The following is a 20,946-nucleotide window of genomic DNA, read 5'->3' as shown; positions in this document are numbered from 1 at the left end:
CCGACTGTCGATATCTTCCATCCGCCTCGAATTCCCTTCCATACACATATTCAATCGACATGCCACAGGAACGATTGAGTAACGATGAAGTATGTTTTAGTCTCCACGTATTGATCTTGCATTGATTTCGTGTCAATGTGGCTAACCCGTCCTGCTCTACTTGTTGAAGTTCTTCACGAAGCTCTCCGATCTCTTAGTATCCAAAAAGGATCATGGATCCGTATTCCTTACACAGAAGAGACGTATGCTTTACTACCCTGTACCATCTGCTTATACCCCCGGCGACAGCTCCTATTAACATAAATCCAAAACTGCACCTAGTATCCTACGACCCCTCCAACCCACCTCCCACAAAAACCCTAACCCGCCCATCCAAAGTCACAAAACCCACATCAACAAGGAAGAAACCCTCGCCATCATCAACGTCAACATTTACAAAAACCCTCCACCCACAACCCACAGAAGCAGATCTAAAAGCCGATCTCCTATCCCTTCTCTCCGGATCTACAACAGCAGCAACTGTCGCAGCAACAGACGAAACATCGGAAATTGCTAGTAGTGCTCCGCTACCGATATTAATCAGAGCTACGAATGGGAAATCGAACGATCCGCGACATGATGGGAAACGTATTAAATTAAGTACTGTGGTTGAGGCTGATCAGTTGGAGGCGTTTTTCGCACGGTACGCGGAAGTGTGCAAGCAAGGGTTGACGGGGTTGAAAAAGAAGGTTAGGAAGAATAAGAAGAGTAAGAAGGCGAAGAAGAAGTGAACCATTCTTTCCACTTGTTGGAGGAGCGGCTGGGCCTTTCCGTTGAAGAGGGACCGGTTGTGGTTTAACTCAATGATTGGGTTGGATAGTAAGAGGGGACTGGAGAGTGGTGTGCATGATACCCGATGGATGTTCGAATATGCTGCATATTTTATTATTTACGAAACTTTCCGATCAGGAGGTTAACTTGCATCATATGGAATGGAGGAAAAAGGATAATATTCCTTTACGCGTGCACCTCAAAGGCTTTTTGATCGATATCAGCAGTGAGATATACTTCATAAAGGATGCCGATAAATACTAGAGTGAGAAAATATGTTATACATGGTGAAGAGAAGGATGTGGAAAAAACGCCTATATGAAACGCCAATTGAACCACGAAATCCCCTACCGCTTTAGTTAAAAAATAAATCCCCGGAGGGAGAAAATAAGTGCTAGGTATATCCAATATACAGAGGGAGCAAAAGAATCAATACCCATTCATGAATAATACTTCAAACATGCATATCCGATGAAATAAAATTAAAAAAATAATGAAAGAAAACAACTTCTATCGTCGAAACAGCATTCGTAACCGCGCGTTCGCTAAATTCGCCGCCATCGTCGCGGACGCTGACTGTGCGATTGGGGCATTGTTTTGGGAATTCCACTGCGACCGAACGGTTTCCACGATTCTTAGGTCGGCGATGTTGACCTCTCCGGAGTAAATGTTTGACTCTGCAGCCGGTCGCCGCCGCCGGAGTCCGTCGCCATTAATACTATTGTTTTGTCCCTCTATAGGGGAGACGGCAAAGTCACTATTATCGTCTTCAGCACCGGCGATGATGCCCCTTTCTTCGTCGTCGAGGTCTTGCGCGGGTGTTACTCGGTTGGGACCCGAGCTATCGAGGAGATCTTGTTTGGACACCTTGACGGTGAGCATGGTGAGTTGGAGGAGGAGGATTATGAAGTCGAGAAAGATTAAGCGGAAGCGGGATATCGGTCCTTCTATAATATCATGGACGGATAAATGTATTAGTACCTTTCGTCATGAGCTACGACTGATTAGGGGAGAGAGTAGCACGAACCTTGTCCTACAAAGTCAATGATCATACCGCCGTGTAGGTATCCGCCGGTTGCCTCAGAGCCCGAGGCAGGTTCTGAGAAGAGGTGAAAGAGGAAGCATATCAGCGTCGAGCCGAATATGGAAACTACCGCGGACCGCTTTTGAGTTCTTTGGGGTGTGGGGAAGTTAGGTGGCCGTTGAGCGAAGAGGTTCTGGGTGACATGATAATCTTTAGATTAGCCCATCTAAATTCGTTATATATATTAAGACGACTGAAGGTATGTAAAATATTTACATACAATTTGGACGATAGCTCGAATAAGGAATCGGATGAAGCTTATACTAGATGTTTTGGAGATACGTTTAGCTTATTTGTCGAGTTACCAGCACGTATTTCATACACATAAGCAGACATGTATGTATGCATGCGATACGCATGGACAGGATTCTATCATACTCGAGGAAGTAAAGATACGAAAAGTGGCAATAAGTCACTATATCGAGATTCCGGAGCATGTGATCCAACCATTCAGACTTCTTCGTGGTAAGCTGGTCTCTGGCGCGAACGTTCGAATGCAGCGCCGATGAGGCACCAGCAGCATTGGCGTCATCATCCGAAGAACCAGAGGGCATGGTTGGTCGGCCGGCGGTCGGAGGTGGTCGGAGAAGAGAGGGAAAGGAGGAGGAGGACGGGTCTCCAAGCCCTGCAGAGGGGCTGGCATTGTTCATTGATCATGAAGAGGCTGGTGGAGGGACATTTGAGGTTGCAGCGATTCCGGGTGAAGGCGAATTCGAAGGCCAGGGAGGTTGCCTGGATTGCGACCTTTCGATTCAGCCAAAGGTAGGCAAACGTCTCCTGATCAGATATCAAGGACAAACACCACGCCGGTTGGGATGTCTGGACTTTTGCTTCAAAAGAGAATGCGATATTGTGTGTATGTAGCTGTAATTTGAATGATATCGTGACTGCTATAGACCGTCTGTATACGTAGTCATCGTGGATGATGTTAAGTAATATTTGAGGAAGCAATATGTTGTCGTGGGAGGTTTCGGTTGATTGAGGTTGTGGTTTGTCTCTCACCTGCTCACCCATTCGCGTCTTCCTTTTGCTCTACGCGTTAACGAGCCAGCTTCTCTTCTCCAACAACCAAGCTCTCTCGAATATCAAATATCCAACAATGGCCAGCAACTTCTTCGACCTTAAGAAGCGAAAGGAAGCTGCAGCTGCCAGCTCGTCCTCTAAGCAGAAGGCAGGCCTGTCGCAAGCTGCGGATAGACCGGTTCCCTGGGTTGAGAAATAGTTGGTATTTCCCGGTCTTTAATAACAGCTACTGGTACTTATATCATGATATGAAAGAGATGATGGAGGCTAATTGTTATTGATATTTTAACAGTCGTCCGAAAACTCTGAGCGATGTTACGGCCCAAGACCACACAATATCAGTTCTTCGAAGAACATTACAATCCTCGAATGTGAGCTCTACATTAGCCTGCAAAACCTCGTTAACCTATACGAAAATATGCATCGGCAGCTGACGGCATATAGTTGCCTCATATGCTCTTCTACGGCCCACCTGGAACCGGTAAAACATCTACGATTCTCGCCCTAGCAAAAGAATTATACGGGTTTGTCGCATTCACTATCCAACGTCAAAACGAACTATATATCTACATAGTGCATACATCCGAACAAATAATTGACATGGCGCCATAGTCCCGAGCTCATGAAAACCCGTGTCCTGGAACTAAACGCCTCCGACGAGCGCGGCATCTCCATCGTCCGTGAAAAAGTCAAAAACTTTGCCAAAATCGCCATTTCCACTGCAACTTCCGCCAATGCTTCGAAATACCCTTGTCCACCTTACAAAATCATCATTCTCGACGAAGCAGATTCTATGACACAAGATGCACAGTCAGCACTCAGAAGAACGATGGAGACGTATTCGAAAATCACCAGATTCTGCTTAATTTGCAACTACGTAACGAGAATTATCGACCCGTTGGCGAGTAGATGTTCGAAGTTTAGGTTCAAACCGTTGGATGAGGGGAATGCGAGGTTGAGATTGAGTAGTATTGCCGAGGCTGAGGGGGTTAGGTACCAGGAAGGCGTGGTTGATACTTTGATCAAGGTGGCGGATGGTGACTTGAGAAAAGCGATTACCTTCTTACAATCAGCAGCAAGGCTACACGGCGCAGTTAAAGAAAGGACTGGAGATGACATGGAAATTGATAATGGGGCTAAAGGTGGTGAGATTACGGTCAGATCGATAGAAGAAATCGCTGGTGTCATACCGGAGAAGACAATCGACGATTTGATGCAGAGTATGGAGCCAAGACCACATGGGCAAGCCGTCTATACACCCGTTGCGACAGTAGTTCAAGATATTGTCGCAGACGGATGGAGTGCTACACAAATTCTTTTGCAGGTTAGTCCATCTCTTACTTGATATTATCCCGAAATTAGTGCTAATTATTTTGTTCAGTTATTCAACCGGCTCGTTTTCAGCGACATGCTCACTGGCGACCAGAAAAACCAGATCGTCGCGATCTTTTCAGAGATAGATAAGAGACTCGTGGATGGCGCTGACGAACATCTGGCCACATTGGACATGTCCCTAAGAGTTGCCAACGTCCTCGGAGATACGGGTTCGTAGTCTAGAATTAGCGGCTCGCGGATTGTCAGTGATATCTAAGCCAGGCCCGGTCTTGTCAGGCTTACAACCCTATAGTGTAACGATATATTTTGTGTTATTTTACATGGATTGGACTCCATGGTATTATAATATGGCGATCTTTGGAGACTCGGCCGCACAAAGGGCCCCTGCGATAACAATCTATTACAAAATCTCGGTATAAGTAGTGTACTACTAGCGTACAGCCATACAAGAGAAAGCACAGTCGCAGATGCCGAAATTCGACATGAAATATAAACTGAGCATAGTAGTAGTAATGCAAAACTTGCTAAAACATGTCAATTCGAGTATAAAAAGCAGAACACTAAACTCCTTCGCTGTACGATTTTTTTTGGAAATAAAAATATTAGGAAAATTGGACCGATCTAACGTCTTACACACACAGTCTCTCCTCATCTACCAAGCAAAAACACATTCTTTCGTACGGGCTGGTTTACGAAGCGACCTTCGTCTCGGTGAATTCCGGCGTAAAGTTCGCACCGGTTTGGATCTTTGCGACTTCGAAGTCTTCTGCGGATGGTGTTTGTGGCAGCTGCGATTCGATAGAATGACAACTCATCAGTTACAATGCATTTTTAAATATATAAATCTCAACTTTAGATAAACCCGACTTACAGCAGATACCACAGCAGGATCGTTCTTCCTAGCCGCCAATTCTTCCGCAGTAAACACTTCTCGCGGCGGCAGGTTGGTTTCCTTTACAGGTGGAGTAGTATTTTCCCCCTCAACATTCAACTTTGATACGCCCTCAGAGATTTCCTCGCCTAGGATGCTGTCGCCTCTTCGCCTCAAAGCGACCTGGTGGTCAAATGCTGTACCGGCAAGTTCCGCCAATGGGGTTGACGTCCCTGTATGGTCGGTGTAAACGAGCATATCTGTTGAACTCTTTTCTGGAGGTGAAACAACGTCTTGTGCGCCTGGTGGGGTTTGTTGTTCAGATAGTGGAGGGGGGAGATCTTGCTTATGAGCAGCAGCCGAAACTGGTGAAAGTATAGATGAGGCAGGTAGTGGTAAAGTCTTTGGCAAGCTATCTATTCTAGCAATAGATTGTGGTGGAGCTGAGTTATCGAGTGATGGTGAATCTGAAGTGCTAGTTGAAGTCTGGGTCGTCGTTGGCGGGGCAGCGTCGGTTTTATCTTCGCGGGGAGTGGTAGAGGAGTCGTCGGTGAACACGACGAACTCTTCGGTCCGCTTGACGACGTTATCGGCTATAGTTGACATTTGATTCTTGCGAAAAAAAAAAATTTCTTTCTAGTTCTAAATTTTTCTTTTCGGTTCGCTCCCCGATGGGTTTTTGCTTTGAAGTTGGATGCGGATTTCGGGGTTTCCGTTGACGTTGGGCTTATGGAGTGGTATGATATCACGGCGCGGGGCTGAGTCGGGACGAGGGCTGAGAGTATCCGAAATCTTGGGTTTAACTTTCGGGCCTTGAACGTAAGAAGTACTTGTTGGCCGACAACCGTGCCGCCGTAAAAAAAATTCAAGAAAAAAAAACCTAAAAATTTCTAGAATCTAGGCGAAGTAGTAGGTATACTTAGAAGGACGAATTATTGAAGTTAAAAAGGAAGTCTCGTGAGAATTTCGAAAAAGAACCAAGGCACCGCCTATTGTCTGGATGACGACTGGCGGGGTTTCAGATGATGCGTTGTGTGGTGGAAAGAAAGCCACATACCTCACGATTCTGATGCTATTACAACGATTCTTTGAATGATGTTCTTGGAGATATTTGAGATCCTAGGAAATAGACTGAGGGGGCAAAAGAGAATAGATGGCAGTGATAAGCATAAATAGGTACTTGCGTAGTTACTTATGTACAGACATCCTGTGCGAGGGATCAAAGGTCAGGACTTAATTATAGCTACGGTCGACCAACATGCAACAGACCCTTTCAATAGTGCAAAACACAAAAGCGACCGAGATACCAGCGGTGTACGGTACGTCCTGGTTGGCAGGAAGCTTGGTCAAGTTTCGTATTACCCTTCCAATGAACCTCGAGCAATTTTAGCCGCTTGGACCCTGAGTCATGGGTGATGACGTCAAGGATCCAAATGCCCAAATACCGGGCACATCAAGTCTCGAAAACTCCCCTTCGCTTTGCATTATGCTAGTTAGTTTCTTGGTTTCCTGTGTTAAAAATCTACTTAATACGTAAAGACTTAAGCTAGTTTATTTACCCCCTCTCGTTTTCTATTTGGAAGCACGTACCGATACGTATCCGCGCTATTTTTATATAGGTGAGCTCTGTGACACAAAGGTCTGTGTAACATAGGGACGAGTTCACTCGCAACACAATTTCTGCCTCAGCTTACAACACTAGCCTAGTTCTGGCGACGCAGGACTAGGCCAGGTAGTCTCGGGGAACACAAAGAAGGATCCCCGAAACTAAAGACCAGGTAGCATGACCGACCCTGATATCAATTGAATAGTTTCTAGAAATTTAGCGAGCTCAACCTGTTTACAACTCAGTCTCGTCACTAGATTTACAATCTTTGGTTCGGGAACAGAGAAATTCCAACAAAGAAGTGACTAAGAGAAATATTCGAAATTCAAGTTTTATTAATTAGTCTGATCGACTATATTTGGGGGATAAAGGCTAGTAGACAGAGAGAGAGGCCGGGGATAGGAGTGACCCTGTCATGCCATTCTTTAGTTATTTATTTAGGTCATAATGTATATTCAGTCTAGCTAGTCTATGTAGTACTTTATTTCTCGTATGCGTACCGTCAGTCTTAGGTTGAATTTTATTATCTTATGCTCATCGAAAATAGGGGTCTTTTATCTGTTTTAATCTTTGGGAGGGCCCTCCTTAACGCGGTGCTTATCCGAGAAAGGGTTTTCAGGGTCGTCATCGGAGGGAGGGTCTTTATCGTCCTCATCATTCGAGGAGGGGTCTTTAACGGTCTTGTCATTCGAAGGAGGGTCCTTAACAGTCTTGTCATCTGAAGGAGGGTCTTTAGTGGTCTTGTTGTTCGAAGGGGGGTTTTCATCGTCCTCATTATATGGGGGACGGTATTTAAAATCCTCGTCATCCGAGAAAGGGTTTCCATTCCACGAATCACGTGCATCCTCGAATTCGTCATCGTCATCGTTTTCATCCTCTTCAGTCTTTCTCATCGCCTCTTCCCGTTCTAAGTTCCCTTTTTGTCGTACCAGGTTTTCCCGCTCTATGTCGCTTATCTGATCATCAAAGGCTGGTGCATCGCCCCCCTCGAACTGTATAACCTCCTCGGTTTCATAGTATATACCCCTCAACGCCTTTGCGACCTCTTCCTGTGGGACTCCTTCAACCTCGAGATCTGCCGGGACTTCATTGCCGGGAGTAGTATTCGGCAAATCGAAATCAATTAGTCTTTCTATCGAGTTCTTTTCCCCATCTATCGCACTGCCCATATCATCAAAGTTTTTTTTATCTGGGAAAAATCCACGATCTTTAGGGACCCGATAGAACCAGGGATGGGGCGTCAGCCAGGTGTGTTCTTCACGAGCACATCCAAAGTAGACCCCTTTTGATGTAGGACTGGCTGCGATTCCTCGATATACTCGTTTCCATTGCACTTTCTTCCCTTTTAATCTATCCAAAATGCTTTTTCCTTTTAATCTATCCAATATGGTTTTTTGGGCCTTAACTCTAGTGCCCGAACAAGCCGGCCACATGTGAGTCGCACCCCAGGGTATTATGCTTAAAAGTATTGTCAGTATCCGAGTTCGATTCGTAATTTAACGTCTCCATTGGCTTCGTGTATGTACCTTGTTTTTGTATCCTTCTCAGTGAGCCATACAACCCAAATACGCACCCCTGTATACCTCTCGCCTTCCGGGGATGGGTTTTCTTCGTCGCAATCCACCATGTCCAGATCACCAATCTTCCCTGGGGTGTGACTCTCCTCCCCGCGGTAAGTCGGGAAACTCGATTCCGGGCTGTAGCCTAGACACTTTCCCGAAGCGTGATGTCGAATATGTCCGACCCAAAAAGATATTTTTCTCGTTTCACGTTTGAACATTCGAATTGATCCATCAAAAATCCAGCGGTAACTTGGAGTGGGATGGTTAATGCTCTTATCGTCACAATCCTTACTCTTATCAATCCGAGTACATTTGCAGGGCGCATGCTGAGGAAATTTATCGCTGGGAATGTAACGGAGGCAGCGCTGGTATTTGCTACCATCGGATTCAAACACTAGGAGAAGCCAAAAGACATTAAATTATCAATTAAATGCTCTAACCTGTGGTGTATCTATATACAGGGATTTTAGACGGGGGATGGGGGTGGTCTGTCCGGTATCACCACAATTTTCTCTTACCTATAGCTCCCGACCACAGATACTCCAACGGTTCGTCGACATCTCTTCCTAAAAATCCCACCTTCTTCACATCAGTCATGAGGAAGTTCGGAGGAACGTACGTCCGAGCCTCCCCAGCTCTTTTTGTGAGATTTGCCAATGGCAGTACTTCAAGTCCTCGGGCTGTACATGTGACTATGCTCATACCCCAGAGGGTAACTAGTGAAAGAATGACCTTGACGGCGAAAATGTGCATGATTATTGATCACAGGTCCCTAGAGATAGGCTAGGTCGATAACTTCTTAGGATACTCTCCAGTCCCTGCAAAAAAGACGGAATAAAAGGCCTACTTATTTAACCAATACCACGGAAGCCAGCCTTCAGAATACTATTGCTTGAACTTGCATGCAATTACAACTAGGGTATACCGATCCGAAAAGGTTATGCATAGCCTCGAGAAACCGCAACATTCCTGTCTCTATGCCACAACATGTATTGATATTTTCTAGTGTTTTATATTTAAGTTCAAGTCATTGGTTTTGAACTAACATGGCAAGTTCAAACGTTATGCTAGTTTCGTACCAATGTTACATTTACGCACAGCCTCAAAGAACGATGGTAGCATTATATTAACGCTAAGCCATACCTACTTTCTTTCGCGTTCCAAAGCGCATTAGTAGTTATACCATGGTAACGTTACCTAACATGGACCCCAAATAGATTGTGAAATCAAGTTAGATCTAGCTCCCGCCAACAAAATACGTGTATGGCTGTTGTTATGAACCTATTTTGTTAACTAGATGTCTAATGACAATTCCTCGATAGTTATGCATTGCGACAGTCTTTCAATTTTGTACGGCTAAGGGCACATAAATGAGAATCAAAACCATGCTCGCCGGTCATGAAAGTATATGTTATGTATTTTCTGGAGAAAAAAAAAAAAAAAATTATCGCGGCGGGACATATTGCTAATCATCTCACTGTTGTGGATCGTACTAGTTATTGCATCTGCAATGATATACTAGCTTTTGTTGTTTAGCTCTTAGTATTTTAGGGGCCCTGGGCTAATTCATAGATAGCAAATAAGCTAGAGTAAATTCAAATAGCCAACTTAAAATCATAAAGCTTTTCAAATAGGTCTAAACAAACGTCGAGAATGGAAACTCAACTATGAATACAAAACTAGTAGGCATTCTGGCTTATAGAATGAGGTCCAAATGTAATTTACAATACGAATTCATAAATGACCATTAAACCAATTGAAGACAAGGCACCTTAATGCCAAAACCTGTATAAAGTTCTTAGCAACAGGTCAAGCTTGCGAACAAGCCGAAGTATTTAGTGCTAGGCAAAGTCAACCAAATTTTCTGCTGCAAATTTGTCCAACTCCTGGTCAGAAATATCAGCAACATCACCCTCAGGAACTCGAAAGTGCCATGGATGAGCGTTTATGGCCGTATGATCATTATCGTGACACCCAAAGTAAACAGCATCTTCACTGTTAGGGTCTGTGTTAAATACCAAACCTCGAAAGTGTCTTTTCTTGTTCGATCCTTTCGCTACACATGTTTGCCAGCGGTGGGTGCTTGCCATCGGAATAATTCTATTAACTTATAAATTAGTGCTCAGTGACTACATGAATATTAAGAGATTCGGAGCCGTGATATTTGAGATTGGGGACGGGATGTTAGATACCTTGTTGGAACATCTTTCTTGAAGATCCAAATCAGCCAAAGCTGGGAAGTTTCTGCAGGATCGCTTGAACACTCCCTGACGACAACATCGCCGATTTTACCATACATCCCTTGCTCAGTGAAGGGAGGAGGGTATTCTTTTGGTGGTACGTATGTCAAGCACTTCCCGCTCAACGCAGTCTCAATCCAACCATACCAGAAGGGAAGTTGCTTTTCTCCAAATTCACCTTTTTGAGCGCTAAAATCTAGAATCCCGTTTTCGTAAATTTGTGGGTAGAGGATCCTTCCTCTGATATTCCATTGGAAACGGGGCTCCGGGGAATTGATATTATTATCTTTATTACATGGACCCGTCGTGCATGCACAAGCATCAACAACAACCGTTCCGTTTTCAGTGGTCTTATCCCTAACGGCTAGACATTTTTGCACGCCTGATTTAAGTATATTCTTAGACTTCTTTCCTGATTTTGATATTTTCTTGAGCTGGCCGAACTCTAAAGGATACAAATTCGAACCGTTAAATTGTAATACCAAATTATGGAACGGAAAGTTTTTATAATATATTTAATTACGGGGAGGGCAGAAACCCCGTAAACCCCGAGTTATACTCACCAAATGCTCCAGACCATATATACTCAGCTGCCCATCGCAGGTTCATCGTTTCACTCCCTTCTACATCTGTGAGTTTGTAACGATAAAAGTTCGGAGGTATGAGTTTTTTCGTTTCACCCTTTGGGGGTTTCGGGGCCGGTTTAGCATCGAATCTTCGTTCTAAACCAAAAGCTGGGGCTAACGCCTGAACACGGTAGACTGCCAGAGCCAAAGCCACGAGGGAAAAAATGGAACCGAATTTGCTCCGTAGCTTCATGTTGTCTGAGAGTTTAGGATTTATAATATACTACAATGAAGATCAGGGTCAGAACGGCCAGTACGATAGAAAACCGAATTATGTCCTTACTTACGGAGTCTCTTGATGTTTCCTCGATGTGCAATTATAATGCTCACTGGAGCATAAAATCTAGCTTACTAGAGCCTATGGCTCTGCCCGAACCCCTATGAGTTAAATATCTATAGTTGCTTGGGGTCTGCGCAGTTTATTGTGGAGATGAATATTTCAGATATACAAAGTTAGGTATAAATTTAGAATTTGAAAATATACGACTGCATGCCGGGAAACTGTTTCATTTCGACGAAATTTGAGTCTAACAGTTGATTAAATCGATGGGCTTGTAAGAGCATAGCCTACCCAACGCTAGTTAATGCCAACTACAATCACGCAGATCTATAGTAATTGTTATCTCCTTATTCGAACTTTATGCATTTAGGCATTTACTGTAATGCACAACTTCAAGGGGTTCACCGTGCCGCATAGGCTGAGTGTTTTATACCCATGAACTTAAGTACAAGCCACGCTAACCTGGGGCACGTTATAGGATCTGTTAGTTTGGTACTATAACCAACCGACAGTTTGGAGTCAGTTTCATTGTGGGGTGGCGTAGGAAAACTTTTGGCCTGCATCCAACAAACTTCGAACGCAGGACCTGTTCTACATCTAACTTTCTAGGCTCCTTTGAGCTTCTATGCATAACTTCAATAGAAGAAAAAACGATGCCTAGTCAAGAGGTTTTATGCGGGTTTCAGTTTACAAGATTAAATATAGTTAACGATTCTAAAGTTTATGATTTGGAACAATGTCCTGGTAGGCTAATGAAATGGTAATTTCGAACCGGCTAGTGCGACTAGAAATTTATGACAAACATCGTACACTGTAAACATCTCCTAGGTGCGCAACAAAAATATATAAAAAATAAAAATAATTACTCCGTATACAAAGTGCGAGAATACCGATGACATATGACTCTAAAGATTTTGCGGGGCCATCCTTTTCTTCTGAAAATCGGGATAATTCGGAAACAGTGCTGTACAGATTTCCATCCAAAATACTGCCGGAGTTCTATTCCCTTGTCCCTCCTTCCGCATTGCTTCTCTGCAGAAACTATCTTCTAAAATGCCTTCCCTCTGACAACACAGAATAGTCTGATATCGATCAGAATTATATTCTTTCATCCACATCTCGTTTTGGATGGCATCGTAGTACCACCACCCCATTTCTGCCACAATAATATCGGTCTTCCATAGACCTTTCCCGCAACCGTAGACTATTAGCGAGCGCTTTGGCCCAGCGATAATAGTTGGCTCCTGGCCTTCTGGACAAGTCTCATTCCACATTCTAGGGAGGAAGCTATATTGTAATGCCATAAATCAGTATCCGGGTATGAAACTCGCACGCTGTATAGAATATATCGGACTTACTTCAAAGTCGAATTTGGGTTCCGCCAATCATTCATTTTAAAATACTGGTACTGGTTATTTCGATCACATATCTCCGACGTCAAGTTACCATAAGTGGTAGCTGGGTACACCGAAGTATGCGCTGTCTCGTTTGCTGGTGCTGGTTTCCACTCCATGCACTTCCCTGTTCCCATACTACTTATAAGGCCCTCAAAATTCTTCGACCTCCCAGTCTTGGCAGCATTGATTTTGGTGGATAGAAGCCACTGCTCTCCCATGTCATGGGGAGCACCTGGTTCCGTGCAACCACGGGTGCCGAAGGGCTTTAACGTCGAATCCGGCGGCGACCAATCGATGAGACATAAACCTTTCCTGTCATCACTCCGTTCGGTCCAGCCTATAAATGAAATAAGAATCGTGGTTTAGATTGTAAGTTTGTATTAAAAGATATGCAAGCGTATTTACACATCCTTTCACGTTTAAACTGGTCTTAATTGCAAACTAGTCTTCAACTTAGGCGTTCATTTCTAGTGAGGCAAGCTTGCGGAACAATATAGTATACTTACGAAATCTAGCTATTGGCGAGCCTCCGAATAGCTCAATTGGCGGGTACGATGGCTCCTCAATCCCCTCGAATACTCGGGCAGCGGAAAACTTCACAACCGCATAAACCGCAATTGCGTAATAGGTAGAAAATCTCATATTGCACTAAATTGGTAAAAATAAAAAAAGAAGAAACGGAAACCCCACCCCGGTGGCTATGATGGAGACAAAGAAACTTCGTATATATTAGGATATGAGCTACAAGGTTGTTTGAAATATAGATGTATATATGCGCTCTGGACGAGAGCTTCGGCGCCAGCTTCGTCCGTCGTAAAGCATGAGCAACTATCTTCATCTATAGCCTAATTATGGACCATGCCGCATTTATACACCAATATTCTAGTTAGATGCATACTGCGCCTCTCTCATATATACACCTAAACCATCGCAACGATTCTAGCCTGGTCAATATTTGCCGTCTAACTCTACGAGACGTAAAATCGGCGTTTCGAGGTTGGCAACACCTATTCCAGAAGCCTGTGTTGTATGTTGCATTTTTTAGTTAGTGGTGCTGCATTTCGAGGGCCGAGACTGGCTTTGTCGCCTCAGAGTTCCTTGGCCACGGTATGTAGCAGGAAATTCAGTGGGAAATGTCTGATTAAGGCTTCGAATAGTAGCAATATAATTGATATTGTTTCTATTATAGAGGCCAAGATGCTAATTCGCTGATGTGTCAAAACCAACTCCTAACAAGAAGTTACGCCTAGTTGCTATAAAATACACCCAAATACGAACAAATATAACGCCCGAAACACCGTTTATAACGAATAGTTCGTTTCATAAAGGTAAATAAATTAAGAAACAGAAAACCTTACGCGTCCTCTCTCCGCCTCCTCATTCCTCATCTGTATGTTTTGGCCTGTAAACGCTTCGGCTGATTTCCAACTAGGCCATCTGACTTGCGTTTTTTCGATGGCACAGAGTTCTCCTTCAATTGTTTCGTTTTCTGTTTCATCCGTTGTTCTTCCATGAGTTGGGATAAAGATGGCATATCCTCATCAGAGTCAAGAAATGGGTCAAAATTATCGCTTTTCTTCGTTGTTGGCGACGGCGCGGTTGGTGACAGAGGCGGAGAGGATACGTGCCTCGAGGGCGATGACACAATAGTAATGGATTCCTTCTTCATAGTATGAGAGGCCGTTGTTCTCGCTATATTTCCAGATTTCGGTTTGACGGATTGAAGAGCAGGCTTCGCCACATTTACACCAGAAACTCTACTTGGCGGCTTGAATGGTTTGAGATTGTTCATGGAAGCCTGAGGAAGTGCTAAGGGAACAGTTTGTGCCTCTACACTAGGACTCTTGGGAGGATTAGGAGTTGGACTTCTGAGAATAGACGGCGGTGTTGCATTGTCAATCTCGTAATGGTCCTTGAACTTTTGGATTTGCCGGTGGTCCATGCTGCGCATTTTTTGTAGAAGCGACACCATCAGGTTTGTGGCGCGACTGTGTCCAACACGGCCAATTGGTTGTAATTTCCGTTGAGACTCTGGGTAAGCATCGAGCCGCGGGGCATTAATCAATTCGTCGTCGTCGCCATGGAGAGATTGATAGTTCATACGAAGCACTCGTTCTTGGCGTTCAGTCAGACGATATGATGCTTCTGGTATCGGCTCCGGGAAAGGTTCCTCTTCCAGTCTTCCAGGTATGCGATAATCGTCGTCGTCGTCGCTAAGTACAAGTGTTGCCTCTGAATTTCCCTTACGCCGTGTTTGTTTTGGTTTCTTCGACTTTGGCGTAAGTCCTTCGAGTGCCGCCGCAGTCGTGAACCCGGTCTCGACGCCTTCTGGCATAAACCATTTCTTTGGCGGTGCCTTCTTCTTCCCTCTCCGCTTCCCTGGTGGCGATACTGCTCCGCTTTCGGGTGTTATTTCAATGGCCATCTTCACGCACTCGGTCTCAATATCGTTTGGCAGAATCCTCGGCGAGATCTCCTTGTCGTATGTAAATGTGTTTCCCTTGGTTATCGCATTCTGCATCCATCGATAGTTATCCTGCGCCCGTTCCCATTTGGCTTCTTCCTTCCCCTCCGTGACCAAGACGACGACACCGCCAGCCCTCTTGCGGCCTGTTCTACCCATACGTTGCAGCATACGAATAGGCGAAGCTGACGCATCAAAACAGACGATGAAATCCACCTCACCAATATCCAGCCCTTCTTCACCAATACTCGTCGCAACCAAAACGTTAAACTCCCCATTTTTGAACTTCTCAACAGTTTCCTGTTGTACCTTTTGAGACATTCCCTCCCCAGTAGTTTTAGCGCTCTGGCCAACGAATATTCTCGGCTTGATGATTGGTTCGTGTATCTTTAGCACCCTCAAGATTTCCTCTCCACTTTTCCGGTAGTTTGAGAAGACCATAACTCTTGTGTCCTTCTCACCGCGTTCAGCAGCTTCCGTGAAATGGCGTAGGATGGTGCCACAGAGGTAATCAAGCTTAGGATGGCCGAGAAACTCTACCTCATTCAATAGACCTCTGCATCTGTTCATCATGGAAAGGAATTGCTTGTCCTGGAAAAGAGCAGAGACGGCTTTTCCTCCCCCGGAGGATTTTGAGCTTTTTTCGTTTTGAAATTCTCTAAGATAGTCGTAGAATGGGCGTATTCCATGGTAAAGTAGAAGCTCATAACCATAAGCAAGTGAACTTAGATTGGCGAAGAGGCTGAGAATCGAGCCTCTTAGAGCTGGAGGGGCAGCCCTCCCTGCTGGGCTAGCAAAATATTTCTTTCGGCCTTCCGTTAATGCAAATGCTGTTAGGTTCCCCGGATCTGTAATATAGCAGACTTTCATATCATTTAGCTTCTTAAGCATCGGATTGAGAGATTTGCTAAACAGATCCCGAATCATTGTTATTTCGTCTGTTAATGGGAATTTCTCAAGTTGAATTTCTCGTTGGTGAATGTACTGTCTTATGTCGATCGACTCTTCCGTCCGGATTTCTGTCCGAGCAATACCTAGCGAAGTGATAACCTCTTGTACGGATTCGACCTTCGATCCCGGGGTAGCAGTCAGGGCCATAACCCGAAAGCTATTGTTGAAGCGTCGTATGTACCGAATTACTTTGCAGTAGGCGTACTCACCGGTAGCACGGTGAGCTTCGTCGACAACTATTAGTACTATCTTCTTCGGATCACATCGGCCAGATGTTAGATCCGTTTCGAGAGTTTGGGGCGTCAGGAAAAACAGTCGCTTTTCATTCCAATAGTCCGCTCGGTGACCTGGGGAGACATGGCCGGTTAACAAGCAGGTATCGCTTTTCGGTATACCTACGATCTTATGGCAGGCATCGACTTGTTGAGCAACGAGTGGTTTTGTTGGGGCCATGAAAATAATCTGAGACTCAGGTGCCCATCTGTACCAATTGTACATGACAGTAGCAGCTATGAATGTTTTCCCGAGACCTAAAGATACCTAATTAGATGTAAAATTCGAAATCGCGGTGATGGTTATAAGCGTACCTGTAGGTAAAGCCACCAAAACGTTTGTGAATAGCGCCCTTTTGGTGATATTGAACTGGTAGTCTCTGTGTGACACATTTGTTGGGTATATCCATGTCTTTGCAGCCTCTCGATCGATTTTGTGGTGCGTCGGCGCTTCGTTATGATTTACCAGCCGCCAGCTTCGGGCAGTGGTCTCTCTTTCTTCTTCCTCATCTGCCACATCTCCAAACAAAGTTCTCTGCCTGAGATTACCAGGTGTAGCATTCGCCTTCGGGGCCGGTCTGAAATCATGTTCCTCGTCAATGATATCTGAGGAGAATATATTATCGAGGTCACCGTATGTATCTTCTATCGTGCTAGCCTTTGATGCCCGACCTGGTATGGATCCAACCCTTCGATTCGTCGGGGAACTTTGCTTGCTTCCCTGTGTAGTCCGCTTCTCTTCGAATTGCCTAGTTGCAGCTATCAGGAGCTCGTCGTCTAAATCGTCGCCGTAATCGTCATCGCTCAAGAAAGACATCGTCTAAACACATGGGGGTACAGCTGCAGGAGGTATACGATACGCTAGGTAAGGTGTCGCAAGGTATCTCAAGAACTAGTTGTGCGGATGCTAAAGAGGACAGGAATCGGTGATCGAGGCCGTAAACTTCGCACTGGAAGTGGTCTAGAAATCATTGGAGGTCATCTTTTGGACGGGAAGACGCGTTGTGTAATTGAACAACACGCGCCAAACACCACAAGGACTGAGCCAAGACGTATGCATCGGTGATGCTAAATCACCCCGACCCGCTGGCTACAGCTACATCAATCCATCTCACCATATCACCACCACGAGAAATAAGTCAAATACCATACGGTAAGGTATACAGAGACATGGCCGGCAAGACTAAGGGCAAAGAAGGGGGCGACTCTAAGGGCAAAGGGAAGGGAAAGGCGGATTCTGGGGAGGGGAGCAGCAAGAGCGGGGGGAAGTTGAAGCCAGCAAATTCGATCAACGTGCGAATTTCCCCACCCCGCCATATAATATTCCGTATGGTATAGTCACATTGCCTCTCTGACAATTAACTAAACAGGTCAGGCATATTCTCTGCGAGAAACATTCCAAAGCGCTCGAAGCTATTGAGAAATTGAATGAAGGCAGCAAATTTGACGCCGTTGCTCGTGAGTACAGCGAGGATAAGGCGCGACAAGGCGGAAGTTTAGGGTGGAAGGTTCGAGGATCACTCGTTCAAGAATTTGAGGCTGCAGCGTATGCTCTCGAGCCCTCTACCTGTGATAAACCTGTATGGGCTGGACCTGTTAAGTCCGCACATGGCTACCACATTATCATGGTAAGTTACATACACCCCACAAGATTTGCAAAATATTGCACTAATATATTCCGTTTGTAGGTGGAAGGCAGGAAGTGAAAAATGACAGGTCATGCCTCTTGGGAGCGGGACCGGCAGCTCAAATTAGAGCTCTAGAAGAATCGAATTTGAATGTTGAATGCATACATGCAGGCGTCTGGACATTGTACATACATAGACACCGCATAATATCGAAGGTTTCAGGGAGGAACCAAGACGCCAGTCCAGAGCTTAATAGCCACGTTGATGGCTTTAGTGTCACCAGCTGGCACCGGTGATGCAGATGCTGCTTCCCAAAACTGACAAAACCGTGGGTCCGAATGATCCAAAAGTGAACCAGTGGGTTGGAAAGGGGTTAATAACCTTCGACCCACAGCCTGCCAAGGCGGTGTGGATGCGGTTAAAAATGCAGGTACCGAAATCATCGAGGACCTTCACATTTCGCTTATTCCCACTGCGGATCTGATCTGAGGAAGAGAAAAAAAGAAGGAGAAAAAAATATGACCGGGTCGAGTAATAATAAAAATGAGATGACGACAATTGCCCTCAAATAATGATTCCAAAACGAGAAACCCAGACCCCGCAATGTATAAAAACCACAGGCATGGTGATGTTGTTGACAGACAAATACCTGCAGATGTCTCCGGTGTACCCTAGGAAAATTGGACAGCAGATTCTCGCCGTAGAACAACGGCAGGCGACAAGTTGTCAGGCGCGCAATTTTACTGGAGCGCCATGGTAATTTCTTGATCCAACCGGGTGTGAAGCCAATGCTACCTCGCAGTTATTGGCCACGCTAGTAAGCACATGAAGCCCGTTCTAACCTTACTACGACGCTGAAGTTACCTAAACATAAAACATCGATGCATATTGTGCCGGGGGAGCGGCCTTGGTTTTGAGGCTAGAATTGTCTGCTGGATGGAAGCGTGCATATCGGATTGTCTGGCCCCCTTTAACCTTTAAAAGCATCGCATAGGCCCGCATCCTTTCATATTTTTTTTTCCCTCTCTTCTCCTCTCATCCATCCATCGACGCTCGTTTTTCCTCTTTCAAAAGTTATCGATAACAATTTTCGTAATTTTTGTGCGACTTTTTCACCACACTCGCTCGACTTCGTATAACTTTTTTTTTAATTGTTTACCAAGCACCCGACTTCCTTTGGACCACTCCGAGATAATTCTTAATTTCTCAATCCAATTCATAGTATAATTACTTGGACATCTATAATCAAATTCAAAATGAAGTTCATCGCCACCGCTTTCACCGCCGTCGTTGGTTTGTCCGCTTTGGCCGCCGCCCGCCCACAGGATACCATCACAAATGCCCCATCTGCAGCCCCCGCCGCCACTTATGATGCCGCCTACTCCAGCACGCTTTCCTGCCTCAATGCCTGTGGTGCCGGCAATGTTTACTGCCAGGCCGGCTGCCAGGGTCTCCCAGTGTAAGCTATTCCGGAGGGGAAAATGTGTTTCTATAATTGTGTTGTGGTCAAGTCTAATATAAATTCTAGTCCTGATGAAGATGCTTTGAACGCCACTCACGACTGTGTCGCCGCTTGCCCTCCCGGTGGTGACGACGAGAAGAACGCGTAAGTTTACTATATATCCATCTTGATATTTATAGGTTTGCCTCTATCGGGGATATCGATTAACATATCGACTATAGTGCCTGGGCCGTCTGCCAACAGAAGTGTGTCTCTTCACTCTACTACACTGCCTCTGTCCCCTACTCCAGCTATGTCCCACCCACTGCTGTTGGCTTCAGCAGTAACGCCGTTCAAACCACTGCCCCCGCTGGTACTTCCGGTGATGCCGAGGAGACTGGTAAGTGATATTCCGCCCCAATCAGTCTCAGATATCTGGGAGTGATATCAAAAAGCAGATTAGCCGACTAACACATAATAGCTGAGGGTGGTTCCACAACCGGCCCCAGGGCAACTGGTCCCGATGCTACCACGACTGGTCCAGCTCCTACCCAGTCTCCTAACTCTGGTTCCTACGTCATGGCCAACATCCCCATGTTGGGCGCTTTCCTTGTTGCCGCTCTTGCTTTGTAAATGATATATATCCATGTAGTGGCATGGCGTAATTATGATGAGGACAGCAGTATCACGTACAGTTAAGGAGCGCCGTGGCGTTAACTTCGCATATACATATCTCTGGCATGTTTTTTGGCCTATCTCCTCCATTGGTTATTAATTAGGGCAAAAAGTTGAAGACTTTTGGGCTTTCGGACTTTTGGGAAATGATAGCGAATTCACATCGCCAGCAAAGTTTCAAGCAATGTTATTCATGGTTACGAACTTTACCAAATCAAATTGATTCCTTTCAGAACTTGTGATTATTTTGTAAACCGGGTCTCGAGATACTCTCATGACATGATCTGACCATGGCGTGGTCCATCGATACTCTTTATCTTGCGACCCCTTCATAAAGGCAAAAATTTTTTTTTTTTTCCCGAGATCACTTGAGACACAACAGACCCAGAATTCGAAGGGTATGACCCAAAATGTGCGAATCTCGCTTCACGTTAAGGTCTGTGCAACAGAGTGGGCCCAGCTGAACCTTGTATTATTGATATCAGCCCAAGTATAGCAATGTTGGTAGCTATATATAGTCGACACGGAGCCGCGTTTAATGTTCAATAGTTGAAGACTAGCTGGGCACAGAAAAGGTAAGATAGAAGAAGATGAATGGCAAATACAGATAGGAGATTTAACAAAATCTAAATTTTTTTTTTCTAAAAAAAGAAAAAAAAAACTAGAAAACAATCATAACTT

The 20,946-nt window shown here is 45.0% G+C and overlaps 10 protein-coding genes across 10 annotated transcripts; 4 read left to right on the top strand and 6 right to left on the bottom strand.

Moving 5' to 3' along the window:
* Positions 1–59: 59 nt before the first annotated feature.
* Positions 60–770, top strand: DFL_007244 (uncharacterized protein; the record flags this gene model as incomplete). The annotated part of the gene is made up of 3 exons (XM_067636796.1): positions 60–89; positions 170–242; positions 322–770. The coding sequence occupies 3 exons, from the start codon at positions 60–62 to the stop codon at positions 768–770; spliced, it is 552 nt and encodes a 183-aa protein (XP_067488376.1).
* A 550-nt stretch (positions 771–1,320) lies between these two features.
* On the bottom strand, positions 1,321–2,448 carry DFL_007243 (uncharacterized protein; the record flags this gene model as incomplete). The annotated part of the gene is made up of 4 exons (XM_067636795.1): positions 1,321–1,757; positions 1,838–2,027; positions 2,115–2,157; positions 2,273–2,448. The coding sequence occupies 4 exons, from the start codon at positions 2,446–2,448 to the stop codon at positions 1,321–1,323; spliced, it is 846 nt and encodes a 281-aa protein (XP_067488375.1).
* A 545-nt stretch (positions 2,449–2,993) lies between these two features.
* Positions 2,994–4,469, top strand: DFL_007242 (uncharacterized protein; the record flags this gene model as incomplete). The annotated part of the gene is made up of 5 exons (XM_067636794.1): positions 2,994–3,115; positions 3,210–3,288; positions 3,362–3,441; positions 3,530–4,241; positions 4,299–4,469. 5 exons carry the CDS (start codon positions 2,994–2,996, stop codon positions 4,467–4,469), a joined length of 1,164 nt encoding a protein of 387 aa, XP_067488374.1.
* Positions 4,470–4,941: 472 nt separating this feature from the next.
* On the bottom strand, positions 4,942–5,729 carry DFL_007241 (uncharacterized protein; the record flags this gene model as incomplete). The annotated part of the gene is made up of 2 exons (XM_067636793.1): positions 4,942–5,040; positions 5,124–5,729. 2 exons carry the CDS (start codon positions 5,727–5,729, stop codon positions 4,942–4,944), a joined length of 705 nt encoding a protein of 234 aa, XP_067488373.1.
* Positions 5,730–7,292: 1,563 nt separating this feature from the next.
* On the bottom strand, positions 7,293–7,898 carry DFL_007240 (uncharacterized protein; the record flags this gene model as incomplete). Its single annotated transcript, XM_067636792.1, has 1 exon — positions 7,293–7,898. The coding sequence occupies one exon, from the start codon at positions 7,896–7,898 to the stop codon at positions 7,293–7,295; it is 606 nt and encodes a 201-aa protein (XP_067488372.1).
* A 2,234-nt stretch (positions 7,899–10,132) lies between these two features.
* DFL_007239 (uncharacterized protein) lies at positions 10,133–11,350 on the bottom strand (the record flags this gene model as incomplete). Its single annotated transcript, XM_067636790.1, has 3 exons — positions 10,133–10,286; positions 10,484–10,976; positions 11,095–11,350. The coding sequence occupies 3 exons, from the start codon at positions 11,348–11,350 to the stop codon at positions 10,133–10,135; spliced, it is 903 nt and encodes a 300-aa protein (XP_067488371.1).
* Positions 11,351–12,342: 992 nt separating this feature from the next.
* On the bottom strand, positions 12,343–13,476 carry DFL_007238 (uncharacterized protein; the record flags this gene model as incomplete). Its single annotated transcript, XM_067636789.1, has 3 exons — positions 12,343–12,724; positions 12,796–13,171; positions 13,341–13,476. 3 exons carry the CDS (start codon positions 13,474–13,476, stop codon positions 12,343–12,345), a joined length of 894 nt encoding a protein of 297 aa, XP_067488370.1.
* Positions 13,477–14,218: 742 nt separating this feature from the next.
* Positions 14,219–17,338, bottom strand: DFL_007237 (uncharacterized protein; the record flags this gene model as incomplete). Its single annotated transcript, XM_067636788.1, has 2 exons — positions 14,219–16,779; positions 16,837–17,338. The coding sequence occupies 2 exons, from the start codon at positions 17,336–17,338 to the stop codon at positions 14,219–14,221; spliced, it is 3,063 nt and encodes a 1,020-aa protein (XP_067488369.1).
* Positions 17,339–17,691: 353 nt separating this feature from the next.
* Positions 17,692–18,227, top strand: DFL_007236 (uncharacterized protein; the record flags this gene model as incomplete). The annotated part of the gene is made up of 3 exons (XM_067636787.1): positions 17,692–17,814; positions 17,892–18,149; positions 18,210–18,227. The coding sequence occupies 3 exons, from the start codon at positions 17,692–17,694 to the stop codon at positions 18,225–18,227; spliced, it is 399 nt and encodes a 132-aa protein (XP_067488368.1).
* Positions 18,228–19,405: 1,178 nt separating this feature from the next.
* DFL_007235 (uncharacterized protein) lies at positions 19,406–20,223 on the top strand (the record flags this gene model as incomplete). Its single annotated transcript, XM_067636786.1, has 4 exons — positions 19,406–19,608; positions 19,678–19,755; positions 19,833–19,990; positions 20,072–20,223. The coding sequence occupies 4 exons, from the start codon at positions 19,406–19,408 to the stop codon at positions 20,221–20,223; spliced, it is 591 nt and encodes a 196-aa protein (XP_067488367.1).
* Between the last annotated feature and the right edge of the window lie 723 nt (positions 20,224–20,946).

The sequence above is a fragment of the Arthrobotrys flagrans genome, assembly GCF_004000055.1.
Source record: "Arthrobotrys flagrans strain CBS H-5679 chromosome Unknown unitig_8, whole genome shotgun sequence".
Taxonomy (NCBI): Eukaryota; Fungi; Ascomycota; class Orbiliomycetes; order Orbiliales; family Orbiliaceae; genus Arthrobotrys; species Arthrobotrys flagrans.
This window is presented reverse-complemented; position numbering and strand designations above follow the sequence as displayed.